At 42.5% G+C, this 21,363-nt stretch overlaps 1 protein-coding gene across 3 annotated transcripts in view; it reads left to right on the top strand.

Annotated features, from left to right (window-relative positions):
- Positions 1-12,288, top strand: part of CHRNA4 (cholinergic receptor nicotinic alpha 4 subunit) — a 44,423-nt gene extending 32,135 nt beyond the window's left edge. For 2 of the 3 annotated variants that reach the window (XM_038750639.1, XM_038750636.1), the window contains exons 5-6: positions 2,283-3,669; positions 10,177-12,288. In XM_038750639.1, the coding sequence (XP_038606567.1) occupies positions 2,283-3,669; positions 10,177-10,302 (1,513 nt within the window). In that variant the 3' untranslated portion in view covers positions 10,303-12,288. The remainder of the gene's footprint in view (positions 1-2,282; positions 3,670-10,176) is intronic. The other variant, XM_038750638.1, reaches the window with a different exon arrangement.
- Positions 12,289-21,363: the final 9,075 nt, after the last annotated feature.

Here is a 21,363-nt window from a genome sequence, read left to right as displayed (position 1 = left end):
AGTGGAGAGATTTCCTTCAGGTGATATTTCAAGAAGATGACAATCCATGCAGAATCAGGTAGCATAGTTTGGAGTGGGGAGAGGCTGGAGACAAGGAAGCCAAACAAATGTCAAAATCACAAATCTATCTTCCAGAACTCAACACCAAGATCACGTGTAACAGCGTCAGTGGTAGAACTCAACACCAAGATCACGTGTAATAGTGTCAGTGGTAGCTTAAGTAACATCTCTTAGTAGAGTGGCTGTCAATCAGACATTAACCTATTTAGGAGGTGCCCATTCCATGCATTTATTGGCATTTCTGAGTACTTGGGGTTTCAGGAATACCTACAAGTTAGCTCTCCTCCCAAATCATTCTCCTATTTTTCTAAAGAGTGGAGTATTAAGGAAGAATCTATCCTCTTCCATTATGTCAACACTTATAACTCCACAAATTGAAACAAATGACTTATTCCTTTTTTCCCCCTCTCATGATTTGTTAAATATCTCTTCTCCTCATTAAAAATCTAAAGTATTACTTGCTTCTAGTATTTTTTTTTTCTTTCTAGGAATGCAAATCAGAATTACTTTAAGGAGTAAGTCGGGCTAGATATGCATCAAATAAATCAGGAGCTGCTTGCTAATTCAGCCAAGAGCAATGAGACAGAAAGAGAAGAAAGGGAGGGAGCAGTTTAATAAATACCCAGCTACTAGACCAAAAAGATCACACATCCTAATTATTGAATGCTAGGGGCACCTGGGCCATTTCCACTCAAGCCTTCCTTCCCTTCAAAATATTCTCAGGAATCATGATTCAGTATGATGGATGTACAGAGAAATGGAGTTTCCCAAATCAGAGCTACCATTTTAGCCTAATGACTTGGGAATGACCTATCCCCTCAGGCTCTCTGCAATGCTTTTGTGCTTAGAAGCCCTCGGACAGCACTGGTATAAAAACCATGTGTTCTCTGAACTGATTATTTTTATGATTCTTTAGTGGGTGTTTAGAGTGAGTGCAAAGTCAGAGGGGAGCACCATGGGGGAAGATGCACTGCAGAGGTCTGGTGCAAATGGTTAGCTATGAGAGAAATCATTTCTGGTGTCTTTTTGGCAATTTTGGAATGGTTTTGACTTTGTTTTCTGAGTCCCTCTCTTCTCTCCCGATGAAGCAGTCAGAGATATCCAGCAGAGATTGGGGAGGAGGAGGAAGAGGAGGAGGTGGGGAAGTCCTGAGATGAATAACAGGGGTAGCAGTCTCTGTGACAAGGCCCCAGATGACATAATCCCACCTCAGGTCATGCCAAAAATCAAGGTGACTTCAGAAACTGAAAATCTTGATTTACAAGTGACATAACTCTCTGGATTACAGTGCATTTCTATAACCTATTTTTCAATCAGAAAAAGCAACCACATCTAGAAAGTGGTTTGGGCTACTTTTCTGTTCATCATTTGGAGAATGAAACAAGTCCTACAGGGCATTATAATAATAAAAGATGATCAATGTCCAGTGGAGGAAGAGGAAAGCCCTAAGCCATATGGCTTCTTGCCCTCAGGCACTGATTTAAAGGAGGGAGAGAGGAGTAATTACTGAGAATACTGATTTAGAATTGAAAAAGATTCAAAACAGATTTCACTGCTTCTCCTCTGAGGAGAAATGTACAGTGCATGATTGGATACCTAAATTGTGATGATAGCCTTATATAAAATATAAGGATATGAATAGATACTTCATCTATGTTAGTATATTATATTTACAAAACAATTCAGGTCTGTTGATTTCATTTTTATGTGCAGCCACCATTTCAAATTTTATTTGGGTCAAGGTGGCTTAAGGTTCCAGGCTAGTCTTGCTTCATATTATGGAGGTTCAGCATGCCTTTACTATCTGGTTTTCTTGTATGATAATAAAGTTTCATCTTAGAAATAACAGTCCAAATTATGTCACATTGGTCTCATTTTGGCAAGACATGCTATGGGGCCTAAAGCTGAGCAGTAAAGGCATTATTGGGAGATGCTATCGCTAGAGTGGATTGAGAAATCAACAGATTGAGAGAGTAGCACTACTTAGTCTGTGCTATACCATATAGCTGCTTCCTTCTCAGGCAGGGCCTCAATATTTTCAATGGCTTAGCCACATGGGCAAGGCAAAGTGATCTATTCCAATGCCTGTAAACACTGTAGCATAGGGTATTTGCCAGGATGAGTAGCAGGGTTTTGATATTGGGGAATAGCTCCTGTTTGATTCTAACATTCTGGCCAATTTTTTCCCCTTTCTCCCTCCCCATCTCTCCCCCTCCCCCTAGTGCAGACGGGGATTTTGCAGTGACACACCTGACCAAAGCTCACCTCTTCTATGACGGAAGAGTCAAATGGATGCCTCCCGCAATCTACAAGAGCTCCTGCAGTATTGATGTGACTTTCTTTCCCTTTGACCAGCAAAACTGCACCATGAAGTTTGGCTCCTGGACCTACGACAAAGCAAAAATAGACCTGGTGAGCATGCACAGCCACGTAGACCAACTGGACTACTGGGAGAGTGGAGAATGGGTCATCATCAATGCCGTTGGGAACTACAACATCAAGAAATATGAATGCTGCACCGAAATTTACCCTGATATCACCTACTCCTTCATCATTAGGAGGCTTCCACTTTTCTATACCATCAATCTCATCATTCCCTGTCTTCTGATTTCTTGCTTGACTGTCCTGGTCTTCTACCTGCCTTCTGAGTGTGGTGAAAAGATCACCCTATGCATTTCAGTGCTGTTGTCTCTGACTGTGTTCCTCCTCCTCATCACAGAGATAATTCCTTCTACCTCCCTAGTCATTCCCCTGATTGGAGAGTACCTGCTTTTCACCATGATCTTTGTGACCCTGTCTATCATCATCACTGTCTTTGTACTCAACGTCCACCATCGATCTCCTCGCACCCACTCCATGCCGGACTGGGTCCGAAGAGTTTTCTTGGACATTATTCCCCGCCTCCTCTTCATGAAAAGGCCCGCTGTTGTGAAAAATAACTGTAAGAAATTGATTGAGTCCATGCACAAAATTGCCAGTGCACCAAGGTATTGGCCTGAGCCGGAAGGGGAACTTAACTTTGCTACCTCATCTTCCAACAGCCCACAGAGTCAGGAGGAGACTCCCTGTCCTTCTTTTCGCATTCATCTGGAGGATCCAGCAAACCCCCCTCCCATCTGTAAGTCACCCTCTCGTCAGTATCCTGTGCAGGATGATGGTCCCTCTCCTTCAGCCTCCTGCCACCCTCCAAGTGATGCCCAGTCCCCGGGTCTCCCTAAAACCAGATCTCTAAGTGTCCAGCAAATGCACAGCCCTGGGAAAGTGGAGGAAGGGGGCATTCGCTGTAGGTCAAGAAGCATTCAGTACTTTTATCTCCAAGAAGATTCTTCCCAGACCAACGGACAGTCCCAGGTTAATGGCCATTCCAGAAGCTCCCCTGCCTCTCTGCGCAGCCACCTCAACAAAGACCAGCAGCAGATCAAGCCTTCCCCTTGCAGGTGCAAATGTAAAAAGAACAAAGCTCCGGCCTCTCCAGACCCAGGTGCCAAATCACAATCACGGAGCTCCAAAGAGCAGCATCATTTGCTTATGTCGCCAGCCTTGAAGCTCGCTGTGGAGGGTGTCCAGTACATCGCAGACCATCTGAGGGCAGAGGATGCTGATTTTTCGGTAAGTCTGATTTCTGTGCCTCAGTCTTAGGAAAAGCTGTTACAAAATAGTGGTGTGGAGGATGGTAGGTCAGCTAGCAGGTAATAATGTACTCATGAAGCTTCAGGCATTTCACCCCAAATCACCACCTGTTCATAAGAAAAGCCCCAGCCATTTCTCTGGGCATCACCCATTGTTTTGCTCTTGCTGTGTTTTCACTGAACATTCAGGGATTTTCCCTTAATATTCAAATGATCAACTATGTCAGAATAAGGAAGCATACTGTTCCTTAACTTGCTTCTTCACAAAGGAATACCTAGCTCTTCTAGGTTTACTGATGTATGTCTCTCACCTAGATAGTGCCACAACCTCAAGAGCTTCTTCCCTTTACTGTCCCTCCTAAAAACCATTCAGGCTGGCAGAGGATTGAATAATTTTGTAGAAACATTAGTGCACAGTCTGGAGGTACACATGGCTGGATATATAGAGTCCAGACAAACTGGAGGATTAAGACATTTCTGGGTTGATTTGCTCCATTTAAATAAACCTCCTGTTTAATTCGAGCCCCACACTTGGGCCCTGAAGTCAGTGTTTATACCATCTAGATGGAACAAATCAACCCAACTACTGCTCAGTCCTCCACTTCACTTGAACTGCTCAGACCAGCCAGGGAAACTGATGGAGAGGTTGCAGACACACAAAGGAAGAGAATCTGACAGAAATGGTTTTCCCTCTAGTTTGGCTTCCAAGTCACAAAGACCAGAGGGCTCGTGACTAATTCAAGCAGTTTCATCCCATTCAGAACTTTTAGGAATGGCCAACAAGAGAGGAAGCCAAAACGGCCCTCTCTACATTGATTGATTTGACTGATTGGTTTAGAGTAGAAACTCATTGGTAAGGGATATGCCACTCAGTATGGTGTACCACATCGAGTGTGAGCTCAATAAATGCTTCTACTATCAGTCCCTCACCTCACTGCTACAAATAGGCTGTATGTACATGTGCAAAGTATCTGGCATATTCAGGTTGAAAAAGTTCCTTTATTAGCATTTTTGACTACTATGGGTGGAGCACTAAAGCTGTTTAGGTTACTACAATAGAAGTAAAAGCCACCATAATTGCTCCTGAGGCCTCTTTTCCTTTTCTTCCACTCCTTTCTGTATTGTCCTGACTTGCTCCCTTTATTCATTCCCCCACCCAGCCCCTCAGCACTTAAGTATATATCTGTAATTTATGTATTTATATTAATGCCTGTCTCCCCTTCAAGTTTGTAAGATCATCATGGATGGAAAATGTGTCTGTTATTTTATAATAATAATAATGGAATTTGTTAAGTGCTTACTATGTGCAGAGCACTGTTCTAAGTGCTCAGGGGATACAAGGTGATCAGGCTGTCCCATGTGGGACTCACAGTCTTAATCCCCATTTTACAGATGAGGGAACTGAGGCTCAGAGGAGTTAAGTGATTTTCCCAAAGTCACACAGCTAAGTGGTCATTAGAACCCATGACCTCTGACTCCCAAGCCTGTGCTCTTTCCACTGAGCCATGCTGCTTCACTATACTCTCTGAAGTACTCTATGAAGTGCTTAGTACAGTACTCTGCACACAGTAAGCCCTCAATAAATACAATTGATTGATTAAGGACCTTACAATTTTGGGAGAGAAGGCAGACACAAACAAACTTCTGCAATATGAAGAGCAAAAACAAGTACAACAATAGCAAGCATTAAATGAAAACAAATGGAAGAAAGAAGCAGTTATAGACAGGAGTGCTAAGAATAGCTAGTGGGATGATAATCAAGGGAAATTGGGATTAGGTGGGGAATAACACCTCTTGGAGGAGGTAGCTTTTCAGGAGGACTTTGAAGCGGGGAGAGATTCATTCATTCATTCAATCGTATTTATTGAGCGCTTACTGTGTGCAGAGCACTGTACTAAGCGCTTGGGAAGTACAAGTTGGCAACATATAGAGATGGTCCCTACCTAACAGTGGGCTCACAGTCTAGAGGAGATATGCTCCTGGCTTTGAAGAGGGAGGGAGTTCCAGGCAGGAGGAAGGGTGTGAGCAATGAGTTGATTACTGGAAAATCAAGAATGAAAACCAGCATATCTGCATATCCTAAAAGAAAGAACAGGAGCCTGGGAATCAGAGGACATGGGTTCTAATCAGGGTTCTGTCACTTGCCTGATGTGTGACCTTGGACAAGTCATTTCACTTTCTCAGCTCTGTCTCCTTATCTGTAAAATGTAAAACCTTTTCTCACTCCTATTTAGACTGTGAGACCACATGAGACAGGGGCTGTGACTGACCTTATTATCTTGTATAAAATCCAGTGTTTAGTTCAGTGCTTGGCACACAGCAAACATTTAAGAAATGCCACAATTATTATTACTATTATTACATAAAAAACTGTTCTGGGCTGAATTGGATGAAGCAAGCAGAAAAACAGAGAGAACTAGTAGAGAAATCTCTTGGACCTGATTGATCTAGATATTTCAAGTACTTGAGGGATTTTTTTTTTTTTTGTCCTTAAATATCATAAGAGATCAGTTAGAGCCCTAGGAAGAAAGTCACTTTATTTTGAGTCGGTGGAGTGGGGAATGGACAGAGAACCACAATCTCCCTTTACTAGTGAAAATGCAGAAATCATTTGTTTCAAGGGGAAAAGCTCTTTAATATCAAAATTATTCCTCTTGCCCAAGCAGGAGAAGTAATGGGTAGAATCAGTGCTACTTGTCTGGCACAACCTTAGACAAAGCCCCATTGGAGATATACAGGAAGTGACAGGCCAGAGGCTAGTCTACAAAGGTTCTGGAGAGACACTATATTTTGTGAGAGACACTATAAAAACATGCAATTGTTTTACTTGGCTCTTAATAATAATAATAGTATTTGTTAAGCACTTACTATGTGCCAAGTACTGCTGTAAGTGCTGCGGTAGATACAAGGTAATCAGGTTGTCCCATTTGGGGCTCACACTCATATTCCCCATTTTATAGATGAGGTAACTGAGGCACAGATAAGTTAAGTGGCTTGCCCAAGGTCACACATTAGACAGGTGGTAGAGCTGGGATTAGAACCCATGTCCTCTGACTCCCAAGTTAGTGCCCTTTCCGCTACCACACTGCTTCACTTCTCTAGCTTTTCCTTCTTGGTCACTTCTCCTTCAAACTCCTCCCCCCCTTATCTTCCTGCCAGCAAACTTGCTCAGTTTCACTCATTGCCATTTAGTAATGGAAAGGTGTCCTATGTGAGCTATGTAGGTTGAAAAGAGGAGAAAGTCCCCCAGTAAAGAGTCTTGAATGTGTATCTTGGGCTGTAGTTTTAGAAATGGCATGGCTCAGTGGAAAGAGCCCCGGCTTGGAAATCAGAGGTCATGGTTCTCATCCCGGCTCTGCCGCTTGTCAGCTGTGTGACTTTGGACAAGTCACTTCACTTCTCTGAGCCTCAGTTACCTCATCTATAAAATGGGGGTTAAGATTGTGATCCCCACGTGGGACAGCCTGATCACCTTGTATCCCCTCCAGCACTTAGAACAGTGCTTTGCACATAGTAAGTGCTTAACAAATACCATCATCATTATTATTATTATTATTATTATTATAATCAAGCCCAGCACCCCAAAGCAGGCAGAGCTAATAGTAATGCTGTGATGGGAAGCAGCTGCTATCTCTGGGCCTTTAACTTTGATAGCAGAGGAATAGATGAAAGCCATCCGACTTGTTCATTCACCTAGTAGGTTTCTGGGTCTTTTCTAAGATTAGTCCCCAGTGGCCTGATTGCAGCTCAGCAAGAGCAAGATAATACCAGTTAGGCTTTGCAGCTGCTTCCTAATAAAACACCAAGGGACATCACTGTAAATAAGGGGGAAGGATAATCATATAACTCCATGAAAGACAAACATACCTGAGGAAGCACACTTAAGAGCTGCTGAAAAGTGTAATAACTCATTTTACAAAAAGCTGTAAGACCAGGAATAGAAAACAGACCCTCTGAGCAGAAGAGGAAAATCAAATAAAGAAAAACAGGCTCTGTCCACTTTTAACTAGAATCTGATCCCAAAACCAATCCTTTTGTTATTAAGATTCCCCAGATGAGGAGGGGTTGAGTTAAAGGGTGAAACTGGGCCATTAGATGGCTCAGGAGGAAAAAAAGAAATAGCATTTTTATAGTATTTGTTAGTGTTATGTGTCAAACACTGTTCTAAACACTGGAATAGATACAAGTTAATTAGGTTTGACACAGTCCCTGACCAACATGGGGTTCACAGTCTAAATAAGAGGGAAAACAGAATAACTGAAGCATAGAAAAGTTAAGTGACTTGCCCAAGGTCACATGGCAAGCAATTGGCAGAGTCAGGATTAGAACCCAGGTCCTCTGACTCCCAAGCCAGTGTTCTTTTCACTGAGCCACACTGCTTCTCACCTCCATGCTGCATTGGGGGTGTTCCCTTCTAGTTTGTGACCTGATGTACAAGTTCAAGATCTGATGGTGGGTACCAATCAATGCAATTTATTGAGAATTTACTGTGTGCAGAACACTATACTAAACACTTGGAGTAGTACAATGCAATAGAGTTAGTAGACCCTATAACTTCCCTCAAGGAGTTTAGAAAGAAGTGGGTCTGTTGTCTAGGTTACCTCAGTTGTCCCAGTCAGGGAAGCCTTTGTAGATCTGGAAAAGGCAGATATCTCTGTATTTGCCGAGAGAACTGTACTAAGCACTTGGGAGAGCACAAAACAACAGAATTAGCAGACATGTTCCCTTTTTATTTGGACACATTTTGCTCAGTTAAGATAACCTATTTTCCTTCATGGGGAGGCCAGCTGTTTTAACAAGTTGTCTCAATCAAGGGAAAAGCAAAAGAACACTTTGTTTAGATATATTTCCTCTCAAGGGTCTGATGGAGAACCGGGGAGGAAAAAAAGCCAAGACAATTAGGTGCAAATTGAAAAAATAATAACCTAGGGCATAGCATTTCTTTGACTATCACTGGAAACAAAAGGATTATTTACAGAGCCTATTAATGCACTGTCTTTTTTGTTCCTCTAGTTCCTGTTTATTGGACAAGAATGTCCAATTTCCATTGTTTTAACATCAGAGGTACTTTTCAAATTACTTGAAAGAAACAGAAAAAAGTATTGTAAAATCATTTTATACTTTAGTGCTCTCGGAAAGCTAAATAGCTAATATCCTGTCCCCCACCCCCTATTTTTTTCAGTCAATTTGAACTGGGCTCACTCCAGACCTGTCTATCCTTATGTATTTTTCTTTAGCACAACTTAAATCTTGGTTCTAGGTGAGGCAAGTTCCGCTCCTTTTTTTCTTTATCCTAACCAAGGACATAAATTCATTAACAACTTAGAAACCTTTATGGCATTCTAACCTTCCAGCCCCTATTCATTCCCACCTTCCACATGATCACCATCAGCATTTACTGAGAATAAATGAGATTGTTCACAACAATCGCAGACTCCCCCAAGGCTAGGGGTTTGTGCCCCTAACCATTCTAAGGCCACTCCCAATGGCAGACTCCCCCTGGGATGGGGAAGATGTCGCTAGGAGATGTCCCTAGGCCTGCTGAGTCTGCTCAAAGTGGCAGAATTCCCCAGGCTGGTGGATGGCATCCCTAGCCCTCTCTGACTGCTCAATGCAGCAGGTTCCCCCTACTTTGGAGAATGATGCCCCTGGGCCCTCCAAGGTCTATCAGAGCAGTGGGACATGTGGAAAGACTGCAGAGCTGGGAGTCAGAGGACCTGGGTTCTAATCCCCACTCTGCCAATTGCTTGCTGTGTGAGTTAAAGTCTCTGTGCCTCAGTTTCCTCAACTGCAAAATGGCGATTAAATACCTGTTCATCCTCCTAGAGTATACGTCCTATGCAGGACAAGTACTGTGTCCAACCTAATTAACTTGTACCCACCCCAGTGCTTAGAATAGTGTTTGATACATAAGCTATTAACAAATACCGTTAAAAAAAAAGTGAAGAATACATCTCGTTATTTCTGGATCTTCATATATAATAAAACTGTTTATGACATTAGGGAACAGATGCTTCCAACACAGCTCAATATTATAAGTAGGATTTGAAGTCTATCATCAATATTTCATGACATAGTGAACCTGCCAGGAGTTCTGTGTCCCTAGACATCAGTCATCTGACTGGTTAGGCAAAGGACCAATAAACATGAAATCCAATTGAATACATTTCCCTCCTTAATGCTGAATATCTTCATTATTGCTCCTTTGCTGTAAAAACCTATCTAAATTCACAGATTTAGCAGTAGGAAATCATTTGTATATAGGAATGTACCCTACATTCATGGTCCTATGCAGCTGTGGAGATTTTTTTTGTTAACCTTGAATTACATAAAAAGCCATCTATACTGTATTATGTATTTTTCAACTACTGCCATCGTTTAGTTGAGGTCCTAGAATGAACTTCTGGTTATGCAAACAATGTCTAATCCAGTTATAGCTGTGTTGTCAGAGCACGTAGACACTTACTGTTACTGTTTGTGTTTCTAGGTGAAAGAAGACTGGAAATACGTCGCCATGGTTATAGACAGGATCTTCCTCTGGATGTTTATCATTGTTTGCTTATTGGGAACTGTGGGACTTTTCTTGCCACCTTGGCTGGCAGGAATGATATAAGGATCCAGAAAACATTTGAAGTGCATCTGAATACAGAGAGGATGGGAAAGTGAGAGACTATGAATGAAAATGAATCCCTGAATAATGTATCTTGTCACGTGCACGTGACTCATTCCTGGAGGAACACCTTCAAAGGGTAATTGTTTCCCAAGCCATCCCCATCTTTAAATGTTTTAAGGCAGCCTTGAAAATTGTTCCTCACTTTGTTACCGAGGGTTGTAACAATATCTGCTGAATGAGAGCCTCTGGTGTAATTCATTTCATGCTAAGTGTCACTTTCTCCAAAGAGAATAGCCTATCGGAAAAATAACTGCTAATTTATTTTTATTTTTCCAAGATGCTTTAAAAGTTAATCTTCCAAACTTCATTCATAGCATGGTGATAACCACTGATGTGTTAATCTACATAGATATATATATATTGTAATACAAAGACACAAGTGTTCACTAATGAGTACAGAGGCACTTAAGAATTCACTGACAGCCCTAAGTGTATTTTACGAGATTTCCTTTGGACAAGGGTCAGGTGATGAAATAGCTCATTTATATATTTGTAATGGCCATTCTAGAAATAAATTCCCCCTCCCTCTCCTGGGACAGTTCTGACCTGAAGGGAACCACGGAAACAGTCACTGCCTTGAAGGCTGCATCAGATTGCCAACCTCTGGCTGGGAAAAAGAGGGTTGACAGACTCTGGGGCCATTTCAGCCAGAGAAACCTTTTGGTTATGGCCCCTCTTTGCTTCTCAATTGTCCACATATTTAACAAAAGTGTTGCTGCTTTGTAAACCCCTTCAGGTGAAAGCACATGATCAGATGCATCACTACTCAGCCCCAGGTTTCCCCTTTATCAAGTCAGGATTCCCACCTACAGTTTAGCAACCAGAGGCAGGTGTAACACGTTGTAAAACTCCATCAGGGAAAGGGAGTGTAAGCTAAGTAGGATCGATCTCTCTCTGAATCACTCTCAAATGAACATTTGACTGTAAGCCTCCCATCAAGGTATTTGAGTGCTTACTATGTGAAAAGCAGTGTACTAAGCACTTGGGAGAGTACAATAGAACAATATAACAGACACATTCCTGGCTCACAACAGGAACACGTTTACCATCTTTCCCAAGTACTTAGTACAGTGCTCTGCACACAGTAAACAATCAATACCATTGAATGACTGATTGACTTGATTCAGTTGGCTGCTTTCTCTGGCCAGGTCCAAGCGGCTTCCTTGCCCTGGGAATTGCTTCTGCCTGAATTAGTTGGGAAATTGAAGCTGCTCAGATATAACCTCAGGGTGCTGAGCCAGCATGAAGGAAAAATATTTTAAATTTACCTAGAATCTCTGAGCCCTTTTGATTTCATTTAGATCATCTACTTTCCATAACCCTGTAGAAAAAAGAAAATGGTAACAGATTCAGGGCAGCCAAAACAGCTTTCAGTGTGCAAACTACTGTGTCTTTAGAAATTTTCCAGGTAGTTCAGATTTAAAATGTTCACCAAATTATTTAGCTATTTCAGATGGATTCTGTTAGGGAGAGGGGCCGTCTTGAAACTAAGCCCTCAGGGGCCTCAACTATCTGGGCATCTTCTTATGAAACCCAGGTAGGGAAATACTTGATGAAAAAAAACAACAGAGACAGGTGGAAATAAAGCTTGATGTTAGGTCAGTAGCAGCAGGTAGAGACCTTGTATTTCCACTTCGGTTCATTCCTACAGACATTAGTGCAGCGGGAAGAGGAATGGGTCTGGTTAGATGGCATGAAATGTGGAAAAAAAATAGATAGGAAATATGTTCAGTGGGTAAAAGTGTTCAGAGCACAGCTTCAGGGTTTACAAGTTCCTAGAACTTCCTTCTATGGGAAATAACTATCTTAAGAGAAATTGAAAAAAAAATACCTACAGATTCACTATGTTTTGTCCTCCTCATGATGCCCTTGCTGCATTAACAGACTGAAGTGGTAGTGAGCTAGCTAAATAAACACATTCACTCACCTCTGTCCCAGACTTTGAACTTTGTGTCTGCAGAAATTGGTTCTGGACTGTGTGAACAGGGGAAGCTTTTAAGCACTAATCAGGTGTGCAATACAAAAGCAACATGGAGTAACAAAGGAATGAGCCAAGAAGCAAACATCAAGGCTAGAAAATTAACCTGGGGAGGTTGTTTTGTTTTTAAAGGAGTTGAGGGCCCCCAACTTTTGTCTCAGGGATAAACATTTGTAAAGAAGCCTTCCATTCTTCACTCTGTCTCACTATAAACATGGTCTAGTGGATAGAGCAGGGGCCTAGGAGTCAGAAGTACCTGGGTTCCAATTCCATTTCTGCCACAGGTCTGCTACTCTGTGCCTCAGTTACCTTACCTGTAAAATGGGGATTAAGACCATGAGCCTTATGTGGGACAGGGACTATGTCCATCCAGATTAGCTTGTATCTACCCCAGAGCTTAGTACAGTGCCTGGCACATCACAAGAGCTTAACAAATAACATTTAAAAAAAAAAATCAGGCTCAAGGCTTTTACAGTTAACAGTTGAGTTAAACTGTTTTTATGTATTAAAAAATCCTGCTCACCCTGATGAAATTTCTAAGGGTCCTCATCTGAAAATTTCCACCAGTCATACTTGGGGACAGTTCTGTTTGATCTGTGAAGCTGTAGGTCACAGAGTTAATATAATAATCAAGAAATATAATATCACTGCTCCTGTCAAAATTGTTTGTAGTCAATTATGAACATTTAGAAGCTCGCTAAGCCAGGGAGCTGCTCTGTGAATTTGGACCTGATGATTTTCTTGAGGCATTAGGCAAAGAATCTCATCTTCACAGCAGTTTGGCCTAGTAGATAGAGCACGGGCCTGGAAGCAGAAGGACGTGGGTTCTAATCCCAGCAACACCACTTCTTTGCTGTGTGACCTTGGGCAAGTTACTTAACTTCTCTGTGCCACAGTTACCTACTTCATCTGTAAAATGGGGATTAAAACTGTAAGCCCCATGTGAGATATGGACTGTGTCCCACCTGATATTCTTGTATCTATGCTGTCCCTTAGAACAGTGCCTGGTACATAGTAAGCACTTAATAAATACCATAAAAAATAGTCATTTTGGGAGAATACAGAATGGAACATATTTGTTAGGAAAACAAAGTAGAATGTCAAGGTTCTTGCCACTGTCAAAAAGGAAACAACATTCACAATCTGCTTTCCCTTTAAAATACCTACCACTAAGTATAGTTAATCAATATCTCTTACACATAGTCTCATTTAGATCTAAAATGCATTATCCTGAGGAGAGTATAGTGGTGGCATCAAATCCAATGGAGAGAGACACATCACGGACAAAGTCAGACAAGAGTTTCACTGACACATTGATAGTAAAGCAGATTCTCAAGGAGTCCTGGTCACATCTCCTCCAAGAGGCCTTCCCAGATTAAGCCCTCCTTTCCTTAGCTCCCTCTCCCTCCTGTATCATCTCTGAACTTGGATCTGTGACCTTTGGGCATTTGATACTCACCCCACCCTCAGTTCCACAGCATTTTTGCACATAACTATAAATTATTCATTTATAGTAATGTAGTCTTCCCCTCTAGATTATAAACTTGCTGTAGGCAGGGAATGGGTCTACCGATTCTGTTTTGAAGTCCCCCAAAAGCTAAGTACATTGCTCTGCACACAGCAAAGACTAAGTAAATATAAGTTGTAGTGATGCTGATGATGATGACCATAATCTAAGTGGTATGAGCATTGCAAGGGATAATGATTCTCTTTTGGCAGCCACTTATGGGAATTTATGGGCAGAGACATGCTGTGGCTTGTAGAAAAAATGGATTTTCTCCATGTAAGGTGATGGTGCAGTACGTATTAGCAATAGCTCATTCATCCAAGTGCAAACTGAAGATTAGAGACACTTTTGTGTGATCTGGAATCGATCACTCAGTCTCAATTTCCCCATCTGCAAGGTGGGATCAGAGGGACTAACCAACCTCCCTAAGGTTGGTTCTAGGAGCTGAATAATTAATGTAAATGGGTAGGAAGAGCCTGACAAAAATCAAATGCCATATCATAATGATGATGTTCATTAAGTGCTTACTATATGTCAAGCACTGTTCTATGTGCTGGGGTAGCTACCAGTTACCTAAGGTAGATATAGTCCCTTTCCCACATGGTGCTTACAGTCTAACTAGATGCTTACAGATGAGGAAACTGAAGCACAGAGAAATTAAGCAATTTGCACAAGATCTCAACGCAGAAAACTGACAGACCTAAAATTAGGACCTAGGTCCTCTGGCTCCCAGGCCCAAGTTCTTTCCATTAGGCCACACTGCCTCTCTATCACTGCAAAATAAATATCATTTTGTCACCTGGCACCAAATTTTCTTGCTGCAGAGAAGTGAACGTGCCTGAACATGTTTCATTCATTCATTCAAGCATATTTATTGAGCGCTTACTGTGTGCAGGGCACTGTACTAAGTGCTTTTACATTTCAGCAATAGAGGGAGACAATCCCTGCCCACACCGGCCTTATGTGTCTAGAAGTTTGAAACATGCTGAGGAAATGAATCTGAGGGTTTGGAGATAGAAATATTGAAGTTTTTCCAGGACAGAGCCTAGCAAAACTGCATCCAGGCAAACTCGGCTTATGTGGATCATACAATGCCTTCTTGCCACACTTCCTTTTGCATTTCAAATGACTGATCAAATATTCATGGGGTGGGAGGAATTACACTCTGTGTTGTGAGCAGCCAAACCATCAAAAGCAGGTCACCCACAGCAGCTCCTGGGCTAAGAAGATATTTACTTGACATTTCAGAAAGCCGCTTCCTGGTAAAAAGGTAGAAACAGATAGCGTGTGAAATCCCCCCAGGGCTCCCATCTCCTCATAAATACACACTACCTCTCTTTTTGCTCCCCATTTCAGCTCCTTTGCTTTGTTCAGACTCCTTCTGTAAGAAAAAAATGATCGTCCATGCTCTGACTTCCCTTCCCCTAACCCTTTCCTTTAGATATTTTCTGACTGTTCATTTAAGCTCTTAGAGTAATTTAAATGACAGTCCAAGGAATGAACTGAGGGAAAATGCTTTTCTCCCTCTAGCTAAAATAGAGAATCAGCACTGAAGGGTCCCTCCATCTATATCTAAGGACTGAGCATGTTTTCAGGTTAAAAACTTTGCAGCATTTTTAGTCCTTTGTAAACTCAAAATGAGGACTCCTGGTGTCAGAATGCCAAGGGAAGACACATTTTCTTTTGGAAGATCATGCTATTTCAGAGGATTATTTTTCTCTTGCGAGATATAAGAGAGTGGGTTTGTAGGGGAACACTATTCCATCCAAAGATAGGTCAAGTAGACTGTGTGCTCTGTCATCCTTGCTCATGAATTAATTTGCCCACAGTGCCATCACCCCATTTATGATTACTATAATGAAATGGGAAAGACATCCTGAAATGTGCCACAGTTTTCCTACCAGACAAGACAAGAGGGACCTTCAGATATCCCAGAAGAAAGCAGGGATGTTTGCATTTGATACTCAAAGAGTAAACGCAGCAGAACTTACCAAAATTAACTAGACTGTTAAACACTCCTGCAATTCCACCTCCGTTAAGAGATGAATGCCTTTTCTGGGAGGATGCGCTAGCTAAATAGAAGTAGGGGAAAGTTATAACAGTGCATTAATGTTGGTGCAAGACATTAGCTCTTTTGACTTCATCCATTCCCTGAGTGCCTAATCATTCTGAAAGGGTTCAGAGGCCAGGTTTGAAGAAACTACAGCAAAGAGGAAATCAGCCCCCTGAGTGCATAGTACTCTACAAAAAAACAGCGGCATGTCAATGCAGTCTGCTCTTCAGGGACTGAAAGACAGCAGCCCTCTACTAAGGGGACATCAATGCAACCAAAGGCTAGCAGTCTACAGCTGGGATGGAATTTACTGATGTGATTCTAGAAATTAAATATGGACACAAAGCCAAATGTCCTTAGATTTCACTATAACCACATTGATCTTGTGCTAAGAATCCTATATTCTCCATCTTTCTGAAACATTTGTTTGAGATCTGTGAACCTGGAAGTTGCATTCCCCAGTTTACACTTATTGATTCATATGAGCCTAAGAAATGTGCATTTTTTTAACCATTGGTGTACACCTTCACCAGTACTGTATGCCATCACATGTACAGTGTCCATTGTTCCACTTGGAGGGAATGGAGGAAGTTGGAATGTGCATTGTAAAATGTCAATGTTTGGGCTCCAGCCCATTTAAAGGGAATGGTGCAAATGAAAGATGGGGAGTCTGCTGCTGAACAAAGAGTTTCATTGTAATTTGTACAGTAGATGCCAAAGAGCTGGATTTTAAGCATATGCTCTAATCCCTTGCATGGGCTCAAAGAAAGAGTGAATCAAACACACCTTGTCCTTTAATGCTTATGGAGAGATTCTGCCATTCCAGCCTCATTACCCACTTTCAGAGCCAGTTGTCTTCTGGAGCTGCATTAGGATGAGTGCTTTCCTTCCATATTAAGATCTTTGAAGTCACGGACATCAAGCAATGCAGGTTCAGAGATTTCTATAGGAAGAAGAGGAATTCTTGAGACACTCAGAAGGTGAAGGTAAAACATCAATCAATCAATCGTATTTATTGAGCACTTACTGTGTGCAGAGCACTGTACTAAGCGCTTGGGAAGTACACCATCCCATTCTGGGGTCTCTGACCAGTATATCAGTTTTCCAACCCGTCTCTGCCTTGCTCTTCTCCGACTCATTTTATTTGTACCACAGGGGTGGTTTCCTAGGATATTTAAGCTGGTGTCTCTGGTCTCCAGGCCATCTGTGTGCTGTGCCAGAACTACAGATTTAGAGTGACTGGCAGCCACACAAAACTGCAATTAACCTCATTCACAGAAATGCCTTGCTAGGGAGAAAGCCTCCTTTTCTCACATCAACAATACTATGTGCCAGGCACTGTACTAAGCGCTGGGGTGGATACAAGCAAATCAGGTTGGACATGGTCCCTGTCCAGCACAGGGCTCACAGTTTCAATCCACATTTTACAGATGACATCACTGAGGCACAGAGAAGTGAAGTGACCTGCCCAAGGTAACACAGCAGACAAGTGGCGAAGCCGGGATTAGTACCATGACATTCTGAGTCCCAGGCCCATGCTCTATTCACTATGCCATGCTTTGCACTGCTACCCAACCTGACCCCTCCCAATGTGGCTCAGTTGATCAATACATCAATAGTATTTATTGAGCAGTTACTATGTGCAAAGCATTGCTCTAAGTGTTTGGGAGACTACAGTAGAGCTCATAGATATGCTCCCTGCCCTCAAGCAACTCACAATTTAGCAGGAGAGACAGCCACTAAAATAAATTACAAGTATGGAGACGCATTGGCATTTGAAGATATGTATGTTAAGTCCAGAGGTGGAGGATTGAGAGAATGAGTATTCAAGTGCTTGGGGGTGAGGACTGACTCAAGTGCTTAGGAAATGCAGCAAGAAAGGGAATAGGGTCAGGGAAAGAGAGATTAATCATGGAAGGCCCCCTAGAGGAGTTGGGACTTTAGTAGGGCTTTGAAAGTAGTTCATTCATTCATTCATTCAATCGTATTTATTGAGCGCTTACTAAGTGTGGAGCAACAGTAAGTAATTAGTCATGTTGAGAAGGAATTGGAGGAGAATGGAGCAGGAGTAATTGAGCAACAGTAGAAACTTAATATTTGAAGCAGTGTGGTCTAGTGGATAGAAAATGGGCCTGGGAGTAGGAAGGAGCAGGGTTCTAATTCTGTCTCCACCACATAATAATAATAATGATGGCATTTATTAAGTGCTTACTATGTGCGAAGCACTGTTCTAAGTGCTGGGGGGGATCCAAGGTGATCAGGTTGTCCCACGGGGGGCTCACAATCTTAATCCCCATTTTACAGATGAGGTAACTGAGGCACAGAGAAGTGAAGTGACTTGCCCAAAGTCTCACAGCTGCTAATTGGCAGAGCCAGGATTTGAACCCATGACCACTGACTCCAAAGCCCACGCTGTTTTCCACTGAACCACGCTGCTTCTCCACCACTTGTCTGCTCTGTTTCCTTGGGCGAGTCTCTTAAATTATCTGTGCCTCAGTTACCTCACCTGAAAAATGGGGATGAAGACTGTGAGACCCATGTGGAACCAGGACTGTGTCCAACCTGATTAGCTGGCATCTACCACCGCTCTTAGTTAGTGCCTGGAACATAGTAGGTGCTTAGTGCAGTGCCTGGCACAGAGTAAACACTCAACATATACTATAAAAAATATAAAATGGGGATTAATACTGTGAATCCCATGTGGCACCAGGGACTCTGACCAACTTGATTATCTTGTATCTACCCCATCATTAACATTTGCCCGGATCGTCTTTGTGCAGAAACGCTCTGGGCATGTTTCTCCCCTCCTCAAAAATCTCCAGTGGCTACCAATCAACCTATGCATCAGGCAAAATCTCCTCACCCTGGGCTTCAAGGCTCTCCATCACCTCGCCCCCTCCTACCTCACCTTCCTTCTCTCCTTCCACAGCCCAGCCCACACCCTCTCCTCCTCTGCCACTAATCTCCTCACTGTGCCTCGTTCTCGCCTGTCCCACCATCGACCCCCGGCCCACCTTCTCCCCCTGGCCTGGAATGCCCTCCCTCTGCCCATCCGCCAAGCTAGCTCTCTTCCTCCCTTCAAGGCCCTACTGAGAGCTCACCTCCTCCAGGAGGCCTTCCCAGACTGAGCCCCCTCCTTCCTCTCCCCCTCCTCCCCATCCCCCCCACCTTAGCTCCTTCCCCTCCCCACAGCATCTGTATATATGTATATATGTTTGTACATATTTATTACTCTATTTATTTTACTTGTACATATTCATTCTATTTATTTAATTTTGTTAATATGTTTTGTTTTGTTGTCTGTCTCCCCCTTCTAGACGGTGAGCCCGCTGTTGGGTAGGGACCATCTCTATACGTTGCCAACTTGTACTTCCCAAGCTCTTAGTACAGTGCTCTGCACACAGTAAGCCCTCAATAAATACAATTGAATGAATGAATGAATTCCCTGCAACGGCTCCTCCTGTAATTTTGTCAACTCACTTCCAGGGCATATATATATTAAAATATATATATTTTTAATCTGAATGTAATAAACAGAGTAAGAGATATGAGAAGGAAGAACAGTCAGCTCCCAAGTCTTGATATTCATAGGAACCAGCCACATGTTTCTTGCCTTGTGCTGTCAGAGTTCCTTAATACTACTGCTTTCTGCTTTGGGTTCCAGTTATCCTGAGGCCATTCAGAATTTAGATGATTACTGCTGTGCAGTATATCAGTGGTGACAGCTTTCCACTAGTCATCAGTTACATCAGGACAATTAGTTCCATGAATTACTCTGCTGTGCTCATGAGACTCATGCTGAGAATCATTCCACTAAGTGAGGAGAGGCTTTGAAAAGTGGAATACCATTAAAGATTAAATCTTGAGCTACAGCCTCAAAACATGCATCGGTTTGGGAGCATCATTTGAATCATGGAATTTCTACTGAGCACTTAACGACTTAACCAGCACTCGTTTAAAAAGTAAATGCACCACAGAAACTTGCGCATAGGAAATTGATCTTTGAGTCCTTGAGAAGCAAAGTGGCCTGGTGGAAGGAGCATGAGCCTGCGAGTCAGGAGACTGACTCTGCCACTTTCATTCATTCATTCAATCGTATTTACTGAGCGCTTACTGTGTGCAGAGCACTGTACTAAGCGCTTGGGAAGTACCAGTTGGCAACATATAGAGACGGTCCCTACCCAGCAATGGGCTCACAGTATAGAATGGGGAGACAGACAACAAAACAAAACATGTGGACTGGTGTCAAGTCACCAGAATAAATAAAAGTAAAGCTAGATGCACATCATTAACAAAATAAATAGAATAGTAAATATGTACAGTAAAATAGAGTAAGAAATCTGTACAAACATATACACAGGTGCTGTGGGGAGGGGAAGGAGGTAGGGCAGGGGGGATGGGGAAGAGGAGAGAAAAAAGGGGGCGCAGTCTGGGAAGGCCTCCTGGAGGAGGTGAGCTCTCAGTAGGGCTTTGAAGGGAGGAAGAGAGCGAGCTTGGCCGATGTGCAGAGGGAGGGCATTCCAGGCCAGGGGGAGGATGTGGGCCGGGGGTCAATGGCGGAACAGGCGAGAACGAGGTACAGTGAGGTACACACTTCTTGTGTGACCTTGGACAAGTCACTCAACATCTCTGTGCCTCAGTTTCCTCATAGAGAAAAATGGGGATCATATACCTATTTTCCCTCCCATTCAATAATAATTATAATAATAATTGTGGTATTTGTGAAATGCTTACTATGTGCCAGACACTGTACTAAGAACTGGGATGGATACAAGCAAATTGGGCTGGACATAGTCCCTATCCCAAATGGGGCTCACAGTCTCAATCCCCATTACACAGATGAGGGAACTGAGGCACAGAGAAGTGAAGTGAACTGCCCGAGGTCACACAGAAGACAAGTGGTGGAGCTGCTGCAAACCCCATATGAGAAAGGAACTATGTCTTATTATGATTATATTGTATCTCCCCCAGCACTTAGTACAGTGCTTGGTACAAAGGAAACACTTAACAAATACCATTATTATCATTTGAGTAGGCAGACAAATGAATTGCAAAATATAGTTAACCTAGTCTACATCCACCTAGGGCACAGGAAATATGAAACAGCAATTTATCAAAGATTTTACCTTTTCCATTATTGATCTGACAAGGCCCCTCAATGGCATTCTTCACAGCAGCAGTTAAACTAGACTGATGATACATCCAGTAGTCCTTTGCTTCAGCTTTATGACATTTTTTTCCCTTCCCGGCTTATCCTCTCCTACAGAGACATAACAGGGAAGAGTATTTATAAATTAGAAAAGAAGATAAATAACAATGGAACTGATGAAGTTCCAGGCAGTTCCTCATTTAATGGGGTGGAAGGCAGAGCTAATCATAGTTTTAGGGTTATCCATTCCCAGAAATGCTCCTTAAGCTAAATGTGCCCCAGGCTAACCCTCTGCCACCAGTTAATTAAAACCA

This window comes from Tachyglossus aculeatus, chromosome 8, assembly GCF_015852505.1.
Source record: "Tachyglossus aculeatus isolate mTacAcu1 chromosome 8, mTacAcu1.pri, whole genome shotgun sequence".
NCBI classification, from domain to species: domain Eukaryota; kingdom Metazoa; phylum Chordata; class Mammalia; order Monotremata; family Tachyglossidae; genus Tachyglossus; species Tachyglossus aculeatus.
Note: the sequence above shows the minus strand (reverse complement) of the source record. Positions and strands in the feature narration are given on the sequence as shown.